Raw genomic sequence first — 18,551 nt, forward strand, 5'->3', positions numbered from 1 at the left:
TAGCAACCTGGAATAATGACTAGATTACTGAGTCAGTGCATACTGTACCATGATCAGCTCACAAACAGGCAGCTATAGACAATCAGCCCAACACAACATCTTGGCAAATTGATGCTTTAGAAGGATTTCAGAATGTATTGGCATAAATGCCAGACTGTGAAGGAATGATTGAACCACATGGGGTTGAATTTATCAATAGCAGCAGTCCATTCTTCCGAACAGAACATGTGCCAAGCACCAGCTTGTAATCACAAGCATCATCTGCTGCATATTGAAGAGGAAAACAGCATGGCTGTGCTCAAGATCTTAGTGGTAGTTTATAATTAATCACAACACTGTTTAGCAACTTGCAGTGTATTCAGATTGCTTCTTTCTTGATCTCAGTAACCATTATTTGCAACAGTGTTTCTTTCTCCCTTCTTCCCTTTCCTCCTTCTTTTCTTCTTCATGTTCATTAAACAGATATTTATTGAATCTCTTCTATTTGCATGACCCTAAGCTAAGTACAATGGGAAGCAAAATGATAAAACAGAGATAAAACCTGGGCCATTCACCCCACATAATCCAGTATAAAGATCGTAATCCAGTATGGAAGAGACATCAGCTACATAACCTGTAAAACAAATTAGCCATCAGTGAGAACATAAGAGAAGTATGAAACTGACACCATCATTCCGATGAGAGAATATCTTCTTTTGGGAACAGGGGCGACCTCATAGAACAGGAACATTATACGAGACAGAAATGTAAAAATATGAGGCTTCTTTGTGTAAAACAGGCTACCCAAAGATTGTTGAAGCCATGTGTGTTAGAGAAGAAGTAGTGTGAGATAAGTCTTGAAAGGCAGGAGTGTGCCTTTCATGAAGTAGACCCTGATGGGTCTGTTATTAAAAGTTTTGAGCAGGTCAGTGAAGAAAGTGATCAGTGTTATGCTTTAGTAGACAGGATGGAAGCAACGTGGAGAGGCTGGATTGATTCAGTAGAGATTGGAGATGTGGAGACCATACACAAACAAGGCATTGTTATTGAATACATAACATGTGAGTTAGTATTAGTCAGGGTTTTCCAAAGAAACAGAACCAATAGGACATCTATGTCTATATCTATATCTGTATCTATATCTATATATTTATATCTAATATGTATATGTATATAATATACATATATATCTCCTATGAGATTTATTTATTATGGGGAATGGGCTCACATGATAATGGAGGCTGAGAAGACAGTCTACTCTGCCCTTGGCAAGCTGGAGACCCAGGAGAGCTGATGGTGAAAGTCCCAGTCAGAGGGCAGGAGAAAACCAATGTCCCAGCTCTATAATAGGCAGGCTGAGAGAACAGACCTTCCCTTCCTCCTCTTTTTGTTGTATTTTAGGTCCTCATGGATTGGATGAGGCCCATCCACATTGGGGAGGGCAGTCTGCTTTACTCAGTCTACCGATTCAAATGTTAATCTTATCCAGATACCCTCATAGACACATCCAGAAGTAATGTTTAATCAAATATCTGGGCACCCTGTAACCCAGTAAAGCTGACACACAAATTAACCATTATGCATAGTGTATGCCTGGAAGTTTACTATCTCTAATCTTCATAATGACAAGTACTACTACTATGTCGACTTAACCAAAGAGGAGATAGAGGCTTAGCAAGATTGAATAACATGCGCAAAACCTCATGGCAGCTGAGTGGGGGAGCTGGAATTTCAACGGCGGCCTGCGCAAGTACTGTCCATGCAGTCTCACCGAGGACACAGATGAGAGCCCAGCAGGGCAGTAGAGAGCTGGAGAGGGCACGGATGCAAAAGCAAGAGAAGTTTTTCTGACATTTTGTGGAAAGAAGTCAGGTATATATACATTAATTTTCATTAGAATTTGGCAACTCATTGGATATGGAAATTAGGAAGAGGGAATGAATAGCCAAATGCCACATTTTTTTATCCTGACTTAATGTGAAATTAGGTACCATAGGGTTTGGGGTGAGAAATGATGACTTCTCTTTTATATGACCTTGAGCTGGCACACCCTTTCTGGGTTCTTCCCTATTCCTCAGTCTGATAATACTTTACATGTACCTCTGTTAGAGCCCTTAGATTTTTGTGGTGCAACTCGTTTTGTTTCTGTGCATGAGTCCTTCCCCACTCTGATATTATGAGCTCTTGCAGGGCAGGGCCTCTTCATGTTTCTGTACCTAGCAAAGAGTAGGCTGATGATGGTCGGTGCTTCAAGTATGCTAAGTGAGCTAGGGAATACTTGGTCTGAGAGGCTGCAGAGAACAATGGAAGTCCAAGGAGGAGTGTTTGAAATGGATGTTGTTGAGAATGTAATTGAGAGCCAACTCGAGATGAATGGCACTCCTCAGGTAGCATGGAGGGCCTGACTCACAGAAACCCTTAATTTGCCATGAAACCAAGTCTATTTTCCTAATTATTTGTAAACAATGTTCAACTCCCTGGATATAGGATTGGAGAAAAGAACAGATTGAAATGAATGATTTGAGATAGATAACTCGAGAGTAAAGACTGGCGATAGTGGCAAGTGAGGCCATAAAAAAGATAAGAGAAAAAAAAGAGATTGAGGGATCGAGTCATGATGAACACAGAGAATGTGTATTCCTGTAGCTTGAAAGTGCTTTAGTTTTATGTTTTGTTACTCATACTATTCATAATTGTTGATTTTCTTTTTATGCTAAGGAAAATCAGCTCATTTAAGTATACATATAAAATTTCTTGTCATTTATGGCATGAACAGAAGTTAGCTCAAGTCCTAGCTCTACATACTTAGTAGTTTGTGACCTTTGGAAAGTTACCTGATCTCTATGTACTTCTTTCCTCAATAATATTACCTGTTTCTTACTTGGTAGCACTCTTATGATGATGAAAAATGGTTCATAAGGCATGAAGAGGTATCAGAATATTAGAAAATTCATTGAGATTTGAACAGATGCCTAATACTCTTGGTGTTATGGATGGAATGTTTGTGTCTCCCCAAAATTCGTATGTTGAAGCCCTAATGCCCAAAGTGACGGTGTTTGGAGATGGAGCTTTTGGGAGATAATTGGTTTAGATGAGGTCATGAGAGTGGAACCCTCTCTCATGAAGAAGAAAACAGACCTCTCCCTCCCCCTCTCCCCCTCTCCTCCCTCCCTCCTTCCCTCTCTCCCTTTCTCCGTCCCTCCCTCCTTTCCTCTCTCCCTTTCTCCCTCCCTCCCTCCTTCCTTCTCTCCCCTTCCCTCTCTCCCACCTTCCCTTTCTCCCTCCCTCCCTCCTTCCCTCTTTCCCTTTCTCCCTCCCTTCCTCCTTCCCTCCTTCCCTCCCTCTCTCCCTTTTTCCCACCCTCCTTCCCTCCATTATTCCTTGGCTTATGGCTACATCAATTCAGTATCTGCATTCACGGTCACATTGCCTTCTCCCATTCTGTCCTGAATCTCCCTCTGCCTCCCTCTATAGGGATACATGTGATTGCATTTAGGGCCAACCCAAATAATCCAGGATAATCTTCCCACATCAAAAATCCTTAACTTAATCACATCTGCACAGTCTTTTTTTTTGGCATCTAAGGTAACATTAACAAGTTCCAGGGGTTAGCAAGTATGTATCTTTTGAGGGGCCATTATTCAGCCTTCCATAGTCTTGCTCAAAGTTTATCAATTTTATTGATATTTTCAAAGAACCAGATTTTAGTTTCATTAATTTTTTTCTCAATTGTCTCTTTATCTATTTAATGGATTTCCATTCTGATCTTTATTATTTTTTTATCTTGTGCTTTTTTGAGGTTTCCTTTGTCACTCTTCTTCTGGTTTTGTAAGGTGGAAGCCAAGGTCATTGCTGTAAATTTTCCTCTGTCATACTTTAGCTCCATTCCACAAATTTTCATATGATGCATTTTCATATTCTTTCAGTTCAGAATACTTTCTCATTTCCCATTCTTTCTTTGATCCATGGAAATATGTTATTCAGTTTCTGATCTGGAGGGAATTTTCCAGTTATCTTTCAGTTTATTGATTTGTATATTAATTTTATTATGATCAAAGAACATTCTTTGTATGACTTGAATCCTTTTAAGTTACTTGAGACTGGATTTAGAGCTCAGAATATAATATAATCTATCTCAGTAAATGTTCCAAGACATTTACCATGCATTTACTCTTGGAAAGAACGTTTGGTCTGTAGGGTATTGTCTAAATGTCAGGTCAAGTTTGTTGATAGTGCTGTTGATGTCTTCTGTATCTTTGCTGATTATCAGCCTACTTTTACTATTACTCAGAAAGAGGTGATGAAATATCCAAGTATAATTGTAGGTTTTTCTATTTTCCCTTGCAGTTGTGTTTTTTGTATGATATATTTTGAAGCTTTTATTAGGTGCAGAGACATTTAGGATTGTTATATCCTCTTGCTGAATTAATCCCTTTATCATTACAAGTTGTACTTTCCTGCCTTTTTGCATGCCTCGTAATTTTATATGGTATGCCAGATATTATCAGTTTTATCTTACTGTTGAACTTAGTTGTGGGATGCTATTCAGTTACTTGGAAGCATTTGGATCTTTCATTTAAACTGTTTAGATGGTACCCAAGCAATGTTTAATCCAGGACTAAATTTATACCATTACTGAGGTAAAAACCCTTCTGAATATTCTTCCTTATGCTCTAGGTTTTTCACTCTCTGTCCTGTGTAAATTCCTGGGGTTCATTTCTTTCGTCCTTTCCTGTGGCTCTTTCCCCTGACTGAGTAGTTTCCTCACACACATCCACTGATCAGTATTCACCTGAAAAGTCAAGGAGCCCCGCAGATCTCCAGTGTCTTCTCCGTGAGTCTCTCTCCTCTCCAGCACGCTGCCCTGTGAACTCTAGCCACCTGGATCCTGAGCTGCATCTTTTCAACTCAAGGAGACCACCAGCGTCTGCCTGCTTTCCCCTCCCTGTGCTATAGCCTGGATACTTTTTTCCAGGCTTAGGCTGGGGCATTTGGAGGGTTCATCTCATTTGCTTCCTGAATATCAGGGGTCACTATTCTTTGTCCCATTATCATGAGAACTACTGTTTCATGCAGTTTTACCTGACTTTTTAGTTGTTTCATGTTGGAGGTAAATCTGATAACTGTTACTCCATCTTGGCTGGAAGTGGAAGTCAAGAGCTGGACTTTTATACAAAGTGTGTTCTAGTACATTTTTAATCATACCTGGAGAAACTTTTGTAGACTCAGCTTCCTCACAGACATCCTGTCCACAGGAGTGGTTGCACTTGTTGCACTGTCCTTTTCAGCCACCAGAGCCACCAGAGCACCTGCCACACCTGGACAACCGTTGTGAAATTTACTTAGTATGAGGTGTCCAGAATGACGGAAAAGATGAACCCATTTGCGGTTTTTGCCTCTACTGTTTTATTATGTGTTATATTTTGAGTTCTGCATTTCCATTCTACTTTTGTTATCTAGAGGTTTTAGTTTTTATTGTGTGGGAATTTCTGTATTTCAAAGACACAGATGTTTTGTTAAAAATAAGGTGTGTCTACCAGATGTACAATAGATAGCTAGTGGGAAGCAGCCGCATAGCACAGGGAGATCAGCTCGGTGCTTTGTGACCACCTAGAGGGGTGGGATGGGGAGGGTGGGAGGGAGGGGGATGCAAGAGGGAAGAGATATGGGAACATATGTATATGTATAACTGATTCACTTTGTTATAAAGCAGAAACTAACACACCATTGTAAAGCAATTATACTTCAATAAAGATGTTTAAAAAAATAATAATAATAATAAAAGCAAGAGTTAACATTCACAAAAAAAAAATAAGGTGTGAAATGGTTATATACATAAAAATGTTTTTAATTACAAAAGTCAAAGGAAATGTAATAAGTAGAGCATGACATTTTAAATTTTCACTTATGAACATTCAACCAATTCATGTATTTGAATTCGTCTTCGCCTCAGCTTCTGTGATATAAAGATTAATGGTTTGCATTTGTTAAGTTAGTTTTACTGCCTAATAAAACTAGGTTTATGATTTTAATAAAAGGAAATTTTTTACTTTTGTTTATGCATAATCAGATATGCAGCTGCTGTGACCAAAATTTATCTTTAAAAAAAACAATCCAGTCTTATAAAGGAACTACCATTGTTTATTTTTTATAGGAAATCCAAAAGAAAGTCCAAAACCCAGATTTTTTTTAGATGTAGCCATGTTTTTTTTTTTTTTTAATTTTTATTGGAGTATAGTTGATTTAAAATATTGTGTTAGTTTCTGCTGTACAGCAAGGTGAATCAGTTACACATATACATATATCCACTCTTTTTTAGATTTTTTTCCCATATAGGTCATTACAGAGTATTGAGAAGAGTTCCCTATACTATTCAGTAGGTCCTTCTTAGTTATCTATTTTATATGTAGTAGTGTGTATATGTCAATCCCAATCTCCCAGTATATCCCTCCCCTCCCCCACTGCTTTCCCCCTTGGTAACCATAAGTTTGTTTTCTACATCTGAGACTATATTTCTGTTTTGTAAATAAGTTCATTTGTACCATTTTCTTTTAGATTGCACATATAAGTGATATCATAAGATATTTGTGTTTCTCTGTCTGACTTACTTCACTCAGTATGACAATCTCTAGGTCCATCCATGTTGCTGCAAATGACATTATTTCATTCTGTTTTATGGCTGAGTAATATTCCATTGTATATATGTACCACATCTTCTTTATCCATTCCTCTGTCAGTGAACATTTAGGTTGCTTCCATGTCCTGGCTATCGTAAATAGTGCTGCAGTTAACATTGGGGTACATGTATGTTTTCAAATTATGGTTTTCTCCAGATATATGCCCAGGAGTGGGATTGCAGGATCATATGGTAGCTCTATTTTTAGTTTTTTAAGGAACCTCCATACTGTTCTCCATAATGGTTGTACCAATTTACATTGCCACCAACAGCATAGGAGGGCTCCCTTTTCTCCACAACCTCTCCAGCATTTATTGTTTGTAGATTTTTTGATGTTGGCCGTTCTGACCGGCGTGAGGTGATACCTCATTGTAGTTTTTTAATTTTTTTTTAATTTTTATTTTTTTTATTATTTTTTAATGCTATTCTTGTCTGCTTACATTCTTTTTATGTATGTATGTATGTATGTATGTATGGCTGTGTTGGGTCTTCGTTTCTGTGCGAGGGCTTTCTCTAGTTGTGGCAAGCGGGGGCCACTCTTCATCGCGGTGCGGGGGCCACTCTTCATCGTGGTGCGCGGACCTCTCACTATCGCGGCCTCTCGTTGCCGAGCACAGGCTCCAGAGGCGCAGGCTCAGTAATTGTGGCTCACGGGCCGAGTTGCTCCGCGGCATGTGGGATCTTCCCAGACCAGGGCTCGAACCCACGTCCCCTGCATTGGCAGCAGATTCTCAACCACTGCGCCACCAGGGAAGCCCCTCATTGTAGTTTTGATTTGCATTTCTCAAATAATTAGTGATGTTGAGCATCTTTTCATGCGCTTTTTGGCCATCTGTATGTCTTCTTTGGAGAAATGTCTATTTAGATCTTCCGCCCACTTTTTGATGAGTTGTTTGGGTTTTTTTGATATTGAGCTGCATGAGCTATTTGTATATTTTGGAGATTAATCCCTTGTAAGCTGCTTCTTTTGCAAATATCTTCTCTCATTATGTGGGTTGCCTTTTCATTTTGTTTATGGTTTCCTTTGCTGTGCAAAAGCTTTTCAGTTTAATCAGGTCCCATTTGTTATTTTTGTTTTTATTTTTATTACTCTAGAAGGTGGATTAAAAAAGATCTTGCTTCAATTTATGTCAAAGAGTGTTCTGCCTATGTTTTCCTCTAAGAGTTTTATAATATCTGGCTTTACATTTAGGTCTTTAATCCATTTTGAGTTTATTTTGTGTATGGTGTTAGGGAGTGTTCTAATTTCATTCTTTTACAGGTAGCTGTCCAGTTTTCCCAGCGCCACTTATTGAAAAGACTTGTCTTTTCTCCATTGTATATTCTTGCCTCCTTTGTCATAGACTAGGTGACCATAGGTGCTTGGGTTTTTCTCTGGACTTTCTATCCTGTTCCACTGATCTGTATTTCAGTTTTTGTGCCAGGTCCATACTGTTTTGACTTCTGTAGCTTTGTAGTATAGTCTGAAGTCAGGGAGCCTGATTCCTCCAGCTCCTTTTTTCAAAGCCCAGATTTTTTAAAACTAGGAAATAAATATATGATGTTTATGTGATAATTTATCTCTTGATATTTTGGCAAGTCAAACTTTAATCCAAATTTGTCTTAATTTTCTCTTTATTTTTCTGCCCTCCAAAATCAGTATTACCTAATCTGTCTATCAAACCATGGAACAGTTTAATAGTGAAAGTAGATACAACTATCCAAAGATTATGATAGATTTCTTGCAGAAGGCCAGTTTCTCATCTGTGGAGTTTCTTAAAAGCTGAAAAAAGGGTTTGGGTGTTTTTTGTTTTGTTTTGTTTTGTTACAACATCATAGATGTCATTTTTAAATTTTTCCATGGTATATAAGGTAAATTATAATCTTTTATTTGAATTTTTTGATTTATGGAAATAGGTAGATGTTTATATGATGCTGTGCACATTTCTTATTTTGTGGCTCATTCATAGATATCTAAATTTGCAGATGAGTCTGCTTATCTTTCAGAGAACTGATCCAGATATATTTCAATATTGTCACAAAGTCTACCTATTTCATATAACCTTTCTGATATACTAGGTTTTAATACCACTTTACTTACATCTAAAACATTTTGACATTTATAATACTCTCACCCTGCTTTCTAAATGGGTGTGTCCAGTCTTAGCATTTAGAGACAAAATTGTTTGCAGTAAATCAAGTCTTCATGTGATTGTAATCATACCTGTGTAGAGATGAATATCCTCACCCCAGTAATGTTCAGTTCTAATTAATCCCCTGGCTTAACATCCTGTATTAACTTTTATTGCTGAGACAATAGCACATTCTATTCCATATTCCATTTCTGTGAACTGGAATATTAGATTTCCAAAAGATTCTGAAATGGTAAAATTTCCTCAGAATTTAATTTACTTGACTTGGTTTAGGGTTCACTAATGAAAATTGCCTCCAGGAAAAATGCTGCTAATGAAGCAATTAACATCCCAGTGATCCTAAGCTATACCATAAGTCCTAGGAGTCAACTCTGGTCCCATAAGGACACTATATAGAATGCCTCTTAAGGCTAAGGTGAAGGCATAACAAGCACTTCTGAGAATAGAAGGGGCACTTTAGGTAATTATGCCCAGACAACAGGCATCAATTGGTTAGTCATCTTACTTAAGGCCTCAGTGGTTCAGATCTACAGCTTTTCAGAACTGATCTAGAGTTCTGATATAGGGACCAAGGGATCTGCACCATTTTGAAAGCCCATTTATATTTTGAAATGATCATTGAATACCTCTTAGGGAACTATTAAAAATATCTAGAAATATCATACATATATACCTATATAAAATAGACATTAAATTTCATCCTTTTTTTTTACCTTTTGGGTAATTTTTATTAATAATATCCATTACAGTCATAACCAATTCTGATATCACCCCCAAATTCCTTAACTTGAATTAAATAGACTGGAATGAATTTTGTTACTTTAGCCAAATAAATTGTAATGAATTCTGTTACTTGTTTAATTGTTTTTAATGAATGCCATTCTTTCAGTTGATTAAAGCAATTTTTCCAGTGACTTTGTAAGTAGTCCCACATTGAATGGATTTTAAATAGTAATTAATTGCCCAGGAAGCAGAAGAAAAAAGAGTGGTTAATACAGCTCGTAGGGATTTAAGGAAGAATAATTTGTGGCAGTTACAGTTATGTAGATCTTTCTAATATCCATAAATTGCTTTAACTTGAATTCTCTCTTGTTGATTTTATAGTTTTAACTCAAATATGTACTGTTTTCAAAAATATATTGTGCCCAGGTTTCTGTAAAAGTACATATGTTCTATTTTTAAATGCCCAGTCATGTTGATTTCACAGAGATTTGGGGAAATTTATCCTAATGGGAATAATTACTCTGGGAGCTAAAAATAATAGACATGTCCTTCTGTTTCTTTCTTTTTTATAAAAGCTGGACCTGTGATCTGCAGAATGCTGAGTTATCCCCCAACTCGCCGAGCTTTAATTGTGGGTTGTGGCCTACAAATGTTCCAACAGCTCTCAGGCATTAACACCATCATGTATGTATTTCTTTCTGGCTTTTTACTGAAAAGATTGTGAAGGAATTATTTTATATGGAAAAAAAAGAGTAGTAGTCTTGGTGATTTGTTTTTATTAAATGTGTAGAATTCTCCTTTTGGAAGATACTTAACTTTACAATTTTTTAAATCCTTTGAAATTGTAACTAGAAGGAAGTGACATTTTGTTTGTTATAATTATTGACTTTATTTGATTTCACACAATTTCTCTTTTATGCCATCCAATATGTCCCTATATTCTGAGCTACTGAATGTATCATTTTCATAAGCTATTTCTTGATTCACATTAAAAAGTAAAACAAAAGGAAATCACCTGGCATTATTAGAGATTAATGGACACACAGATAACTAGTTCACTTCCTTTTAGGGCAGTCAGTTACAATGCAATGTGATAATAACATTAATAGAAGTATGTTTTTTACAACCAGAGTACAGTGGGCCAGGGATCGAGTGGGAGCAGAGAAGTAGGGAAGACACACAAGTTCCCTGTTTTCTAGTTTTCAGACTAATTCCCAAAGTTATATGTGTGTTGTGGGTGGAGCAGGGGGAATAGTGGGGGTTCTACCATGTTTCATTCATTCATTATTAAACCCATTTTTGATGGTCTATTTTGTACTAGGTACATAGCAGTGAATAAAGTAGACATGGTCCTTGGCCCTACAGAGCATACAGGCTGGTGGAGGAAACAACACATTAAATAAACTCACAGTTTAACACAGAATTTCAAATTGTCATAAGGTCTATGTAGGACTATTCCAAGGGGGGACTTTTAAGATCCTAAGTGATAGAATGTGGGTTAGAGAAAAGCCACGATTTTTGCTGAGAATCTGGTTGTTGGGTGAAAAGCTCCTAAATCTTAGAAGCTTTCCCCCACTACCTGTTGGTTAAAATTATTCATTAGAAAAATACAAATTATGTAAAATTAAATTTTACCTAGTAAACCATTTGTATTTGAGACTCTTGATATTTTCCTTTAAAATTACTTGGGTTATAATGAATTATTCCATGATAATTTGAGAAGAGTGAATTAGTTAAAATAATGGCTAGGGCCCAATTACCGATTAGATTAAATTGGAATTTGCTAAGAAACTCCACCTTGAATACATCCACGCCATTTGTGAATTTGACTTTGATGGTAATTCTTGTTGGACTTCAGCTTCCTGGACTACATTTTTAATATTGGTTTTCTCCTCCTTCCCTCTAACATTTACTTTCATTTTTTTCCTCACCTTTATCAGCTCTATTTAGGCCCATCTGTTGGTATGGTGCCCAGCATTTTTGTTTCTGGATGTGGCACACCATGACTTTTCTGTGGCATGTCCACTGTCCTCAGTGTGGTGATGATATGGAATTGTAACAAGACTAGCACCAAGCTTTCAAATAATGCAATGCAGTAATAACCCTATGTGAAAATCTAGTTTATCAACCTAAATTAAAATATGCCCTATTTCTGAAAATCTTTTTTGTTTGTTCTACTTAATAATCTGTAGAAGTTGAAATGTTTTTTATGAAATCCATCTTTCACCCCAAGTTTGTGTGAACCTGAAATATGAGGTATTTTGAATTCTATTTTTTGCCAAGAAAAGTTCATAGAAAGATCATATGGGAAAATATTGAAAGATAAATCATCCTTAAAATTGTATTATGTAATCTTACCATGTTTAGTTTTCTCTTTTCTCCCTCATGGGATCTTTATTTCTATCTCCATGAATTATTTAATGTTCTGTCTCAGTTAAGGAAATAGATTTACTTCTTGGAATATTTAGTTTTTTCATTCTCTACCATGAAAAAAATATATATGTGGTGTGAGTGTATTTAAGTATCTTTTATTTGTATAACTTATGTTTATATCCTGACCCATACCTTATCATCCTCTTCTATCCTATTGTGCATAGGACTTCTAAGATCTTAAAACGATTACATGCTTCAGACAGTACATTTAACTTTTAGAAGAGGCAATTTTCTGTTATGACTCTGATCACTTAATAATTTCAAACATGCAGCTGAATAGATTATTCTCTATTCACAAGAGAGAAAGAACAGAGCAAATGGAGTTCTATTTTCCTAATAAATTCCTGCTATATTATTGCACTGCCTCACAGACCAATAAAATATTTCCACATCTGTCAAAATAAAAGGGAGAGTAATGATAGATGAAGATGATGATGGTTAATGTGAAGACAGCTCTCTTAAGAAATTCTCATGTGATCTATTCTAAACCCTAGTTATAGTGTCAATAATTTTCAATTTTCTGACTAAGGATGTTTATTTTATTAATAAATGGATCCTTCCCACATTATTATTACCACAACCAAAATGTGTATGGGTGAGTAATTAGGTAGGTAGGCAGGTAGGTAGGGAGGGAGAGAGAGAGAAAAAAAAAGAGAAAGAAAGAAAACAACTGTTTCCATCTGGGTTTGATAGCATCTTGCTTCTTTTGAGGAACTTAAAATAAGCTATATTTTGATATGTCTTGATAAACATAAAATCAGTCCATCTTGGACAGGTGGAAAGTATCAGATTTTTACCTGGGAAGACCAAGAGGTTCAATGGCTTATTTTAAGGTTACACAGAAAATCTGCAGTAAAGAGAAGGAAATCCAGAATTTTAATCTTTTTATGTCATCTTCAGGTAAAAGGAACCGTGGGTGTGTAAACTTCTTTTGGACACTCCATACCAGTCCTTTATTTTTAAGCTACTCTTCTTTTAGGTTAATGCTCCCAGCTTCATCTCTTCTTACTCTTCCCTTTTCTACTAACTTAAAGTAGGAGTGGGAAATAGGCAATTATATTGGCTGGGCAGATCATTCTTACCTCTATAACTGCTTTACCTTAATCCCCAGTGGGTCACTTCTTCTATTGTATTTATACGAGATAATAGAAAATATTTCGGAAAATATTTGGAAAATATGCCCTTGCAATAATCATCTTAATAGGTATCATTATTGAGCATTAATACCAGTACTACTCTAGCATGTATTAGCTCAATAAATATTAACAGAAAAGGAAAAATAGGACAAAACTCTTAGCCTGTCTAATGGTGTAATTATTTATTATTGTCATGATAAAAACAAAGATGTTTACTGTTTTATATATATATATCTAACACTATAAAATATTTTCATAGACATGATCTCCCTTGTTCTTTATAAAAATCCTGTCGAGTAGGCAGGGCAGTTCTGTTTATTCTCAAGCCAAGGCAGCAAAGGCTTAATGAGTTAAAGTGACTTGTCCACTCACACAATAAGTTTTAGAGCTGAGGGTAGAACCCTGATTTTCTGACTCTAGGTCACCTGGGCTACCCTTCAGTTGTAAAACACCTGAAATGCCCAGGGCTGAATCTTTAAAGCTTGTTTGGGGGTAATATAAGTCAACAAATAAATGTTAGTGAAATTCACTACCACCCAAGGATAGAAGTCCAAAACGACTCTGTGCTAATAAAATTGCATCCATCTCAAGAATCATAAAACTCATCAAACTATTTAATCTACTGGTACCCAGTTGAGGCCTTTGCTCTATACTCTGATCTAGAGTTCTTGGGCAGGCCAGGCTGATGGCATGGTATTTGTTAATCATATTTAATTAATTTAATTTCATAAGTGCAATATTTCTGAATCTGTTCCATTCTCATATTTTATCCCCAACAAGCTCTCCTAGTGTAAAAAATTACCGTGCAATCAGGAAACATGGCACAACAAGCAAGCCAGATGGTGGTAAATGCAGAGAAAAATAAAGGTGACAGGAAATAAGAAGAAAAGAATAAGGATTTATGCTCTCTTATGTTGTAAGTCTGAACCAGAGGTGACGTTTTACTCTCTCTGAGGTCCTCAGCAGGCAGCATGAGTGGACCAAAATACTAACTCACTAATGTGAGCCTTCTCCTCTCTCTGCATCCTCAGTAGGGCTCAGAACATAAGCCAAAAAGCTATTGAAAGATAATATGCTTATCTCATTGGAATGTTTCAAGATGAGTGTATTTTAGTCATTTGTGTTCATTGGGTGAAAGTCATTGAATGAATGAGAAAATGTTCAGTTTCATGGTTTACTCTTTTGAAAGATGAGTTTAGAGTGCTGGGAAGAATATTGACCCAGGAATCAGGATAATTAGTTTCAAGATCTGTCTCCACCATGGAACTTTGGGCATGCCAGGTAACTGCCTTCATTCTAATTACCTATAAAGTGAAATAGATGGACTTTAATGTACATTTGAATGAAGAAAAAAGGAGTTTCAAGTGAAAGTGGAAGCTCAAACATTTGCATTTGAAATACTTTAAACCTTTCTTGAGTGAAAAGTTATCAGGAGATTGATTTTAATATAAAAAGAAAAATGTAAGCAATAAAACAGGAGTTTCATAAGAGATGGTGAGAGTATATTTTCTTGAATATTATAATCTTTTGTTTTCTTTTTATAATTCACAAATAATTGTGTCCTGTAATAGGAATCTTAAAACTACATCTGCTAAAGTATTCATTTATTTATTCTTCAACCAGCATTTACTATATTGTTGATAGAGCTTCAAATATTTGGAAACTAAAATTCTTGTCTTTGAGAAGTCTATATTCTACCTAAGCAGACAGACCAAATAATTATAATGCAGTATTATAAAGAAACAAATTAATATGCTATATGAACACAGAAAAAATGAGTGACTAATTCTACCTCGAAAATAAAGAGGGAACATATAAATGACTTTTTGTTATTTAAAAATTTTTCTTTATATGGAGTCATTTTGGGGGTAGAAACATGGTACATCAAATATTAATACAACCTATGGTGTTAGATCTGAATTTAAATCAAAACCCATCACGCTTGCTAGCTGTGTAAACTCCACAAGCTTCTTAACTTCTCAGAGCCTCAGTGATCTGAAAATCAGGAAAAATACCTCCTGTGCTTCTTGTGATTAAATGAAATATCCTGTATGGTTCAGGCCCAAGAGGGGAACTGAGACCATGTTAACTTCCCTTCTGCTCACTGTGTGTTGCAGCTTAGAAATTCCAGAGCATTTGTGGAAAGCAGGGCCATTCCATAGTTGATTCATTCTCTTTGGCCCAAACCTATCCATCAGTCCAGCATTTGAAGCATCCTTTGTAGAAGCAAAATTGTTGTAATACCCTTTTTTTCATACTTGTCTCTAACTTTCAAAATATAGAAAGAAGTCAAAATAGTGTTTTTCTTCTAACTTATAAATGTGGTAGGAGTGTTGTCTGCTTCAGTGTTAGATACATTCTTTACCTCTTAAGTCAGGGAGAAAAGACTTCAATGACTTTAATTTTTAATTAATTTTTATTGGAGTATAGTTGCTTTACAGTGTTGTGTTAGTTTCTTGCTGTACAGCAAAGTGAGTCAGTCATATGTATACCTATATCCACTCTTTTTTAGATTTCCTTCCCATTTAGGTCACCACAGAACACTGAGTAGAGTTCCCTGTGCTATACAGTAGGTTCTCATTAGTTATCTATTTTATACATAGTAGTGTATGTATGTCAGTCCCAATCTCCCAACTCATCGCATCCCCTCTTCCCTCCTTGGTAACCATAAGTTTGTTCTCTACATCTGTGACTCTATTTCTGCTTTGCAAGTAAGTTCATCTGTACCATTTTTCTAGATTCCACATATAAGCGAACCAGAAAAGACCTCAATGACTTTTGAACAATAAGAGCTAATAATGCCTCCTTAGGAAGTGGGGGATCTGTGACTAAGTATACCCTGGGTGGCATGACTTGTGGTTTACATCAAAAGATAGTCAAATCCTTTTGGCATGTTTTCCAAGTCAGATGTGAATTTAAGGTTCTGTGATAATTAATCAAAATTTATCTCCACTGGTTTGTAAAGTATCAGCAACTAAGATTTGTGTTCCTCAGGACATCTTTGGTGATATGAAAATATGGTTTTCTTGACTGCCCTTTCTCTGACTTAATGTTTTGCTGAAAGATAAGCAGAAGAAATGAAGATGCTGTTAATGAGTTGAAATAATAGCATGAAATCCAGGGATGTGCCCCAAGAAATAGGCCTACTGTGTCCCTAAAGCAGAACCTTGCCCCCCAAATCATATGTGAGTTTGAGAGTAACCAGTCTAGTTAGTTCCAGGTAGACTGTTACAAAATTGTAAAAATGTTCATTCTTTAAACAAATCCGTGGAAGGCACTCCTCCAGGGACTAGATAAACACAATATGACATAGCCCATCCCCAGGGAACTTTGGTCTTTTCCCTTATCTTTAAAAGGATATACTGTCACCTGTCTTGAAAGGTTGCTTTGAAGATGAAGTGAGGCATGAAATGTCTGCCACACAGGAGGTATTTAGAGGACGTTGGGGAGTTTGGTTCTTCTCTTCTCACACTCACATTTGTTGTCTTCTCAATTAGTCAGGTATCTGAGATGTCCTCACTTGGCCAGCATTCTCTTTAAAAATTTTCGCTTATTGGCACGTCATAGCATTTCATCTTGAGTCTCCTTCATGACTTTTTCTTCTCAATTTATACTTTAAGGCTGGTGCTCTGCAGGCCTTGGCTTACAACTCTGCTGGGAGATTTTGTTCACTTCCATAGTTTCAATGACCAGCTACATAGAAGAGGTGGCTTAGCCTACATTTCCATATCAGAACTCCTCTGAGATGCACAGTCATATTCAACTGCTGGGCATTTTTATTTGGATATCCTACTCTCATCAATCTCTACATGCACAAAACTGAATCCCTATTGTTTCTCACCAATTCTGCCCCTCCTCCTATTATCCCCATCTCAGTGAAGGGTATGACTAGTGGGTGCCCAAGACTATGGCTGGGGAGCCAAGACATCCAAATCCAACCAGTTGCAATTTCCTTAATTTTACTCCCTTAACACCTTTTATATCCTTCCTATTCTCTTCATTTTCATTCTCTGTCCGAGTTTAGGCCCTGCTTTAGTTAGGGTTCATTGTATTTGCAAGTATTTGAATTTTACTCCAACCTAACTTAAGAAAAATCAGGGCAGTTTACAGTAAGGGCACCGGGACTGAAGTTAAGAAATACAACTGCACCTACCAAGAGGCTGTCAACAAAAAAATCAATCAGTAGTCAATCTAAGAAAGAAATGGAAAATTTCTTTATTCGGGCCAACCTGAGGATTATAACCTGGGAGACAGTCTCTCAGAGAGCTCTGAGAATCTTCTGAAGAGGTAAAGGGGGAGGCCAATATATGTGTGATTTTGGTGAATGGAGTACATGCAACCAAGCACACATCTCAGTAGAAGGTCACTGCTAGTCACTAGGAATAGACATCTTTGTTAATGGTTTTAGTGCTTCTATAGATATGGGAAGACACAAGAATCAGGTTCATAAAAATTTCTCCCGAAAATATCTAACTATCTGAGGGGCAGTTCTGTCACTTTCACCTCATCCTGATCCTTGCCTGGAATTCCTTTCTGCGTATATTGTAGGTCAGCGACTGCAGTGATTAATGACTTGATTCTTGTAGAAGTGCTGGGCAACATTCTTTATTTTACAATCCCTTCCCTTTCAGTCTTAATTTTGACCAAGGTTTGGGAGGCATTTCGTGACCAGTTTGTCCCACAGTGCTAGGAATGCGCATTCCCAGATCAGGCAAGGATTTCATTGATAGGCCACACAATGTGCTATTGCTGGACTAGGCCCTGTTACCAGTAGCCAAAGCCTCTGGACCACTGCTTTACTAGTCTGTTACGATCCAGGAAATTGTTCCCTCTCATTGCTTCTTCCCATATCTAGAGTTACAGTATTATTACAGTCATTGATCTTATAGAACTATATATTTGATCAATCGTTTCAAGTTACCTAATCATCATTAATTTTATCTGACGCTCAGTCACACATTTGGTAATGCAAGAAACAATAATCTTATAAAATAGGCAGAATAGAAGTAATATAGCTAGTAGGTCATAAGTAAATATTTAAGCTAAGAACCTCCAGTAGGTTTGGCCCAGTATCTCCTCAGGTTGTCTGACTAGTCTGTTCTGCACCAATTGTTATCTTTAAGGGAAATGATAAATTGGCATTGGACATGCATAAAGTTCACCAAAGATGTCTGCACCTACAAGGAAAATAGTGGGTCATTGTGACCCCTTACAGGATTGAGAAAGCAGTGTTACTTTCTAAGGAGCTACATCACTGGTGCCAGAAGGGGAAAAATTGATCTATGTGGTTGAGCCGGTATTTCTCCTACTGGGGAGGTCTGGTTAAGGCATAATGTAGATGTACACTAGAAGGAAGGGTAGAGGCCAAATTGGGCAGAGAAAAATTTTACATTTAAATTTTTTCTTGTCTTGCCTTAAAATATGAATTTTTATTTCATCAGGGCTGAAACCAGAAACGCAGCCTCTGTTTCC

The 18,551-nt window shown here is 36.8% G+C and overlaps 1 protein-coding gene across 1 annotated transcript in view; it reads left to right on the top strand.

Annotated features, from left to right (window-relative positions):
* The window catches only part of SLC2A13 (solute carrier family 2 member 13), a 450,793-nt gene that overhangs the window by 209,614 nt on the left and 222,628 nt on the right, over nucleotides 1–18,551 (top strand). Inside the window, exon 4 of the mRNA XM_061205134.1 lies at nucleotides 10,086–10,194. Within this exon, the coding sequence (XP_061061117.1) occupies nucleotides 10,086–10,194 (109 nt within the window). The remainder of the gene's footprint in view (nucleotides 1–10,085; nucleotides 10,195–18,551) is intronic.

This window comes from Eubalaena glacialis, chromosome 11 (assembly GCF_028564815.1).
Source record: "Eubalaena glacialis isolate mEubGla1 chromosome 11, mEubGla1.1.hap2.+ XY, whole genome shotgun sequence".
In the NCBI taxonomy this organism is placed as follows: domain Eukaryota; kingdom Metazoa; phylum Chordata; class Mammalia; order Artiodactyla; family Balaenidae; genus Eubalaena; species Eubalaena glacialis.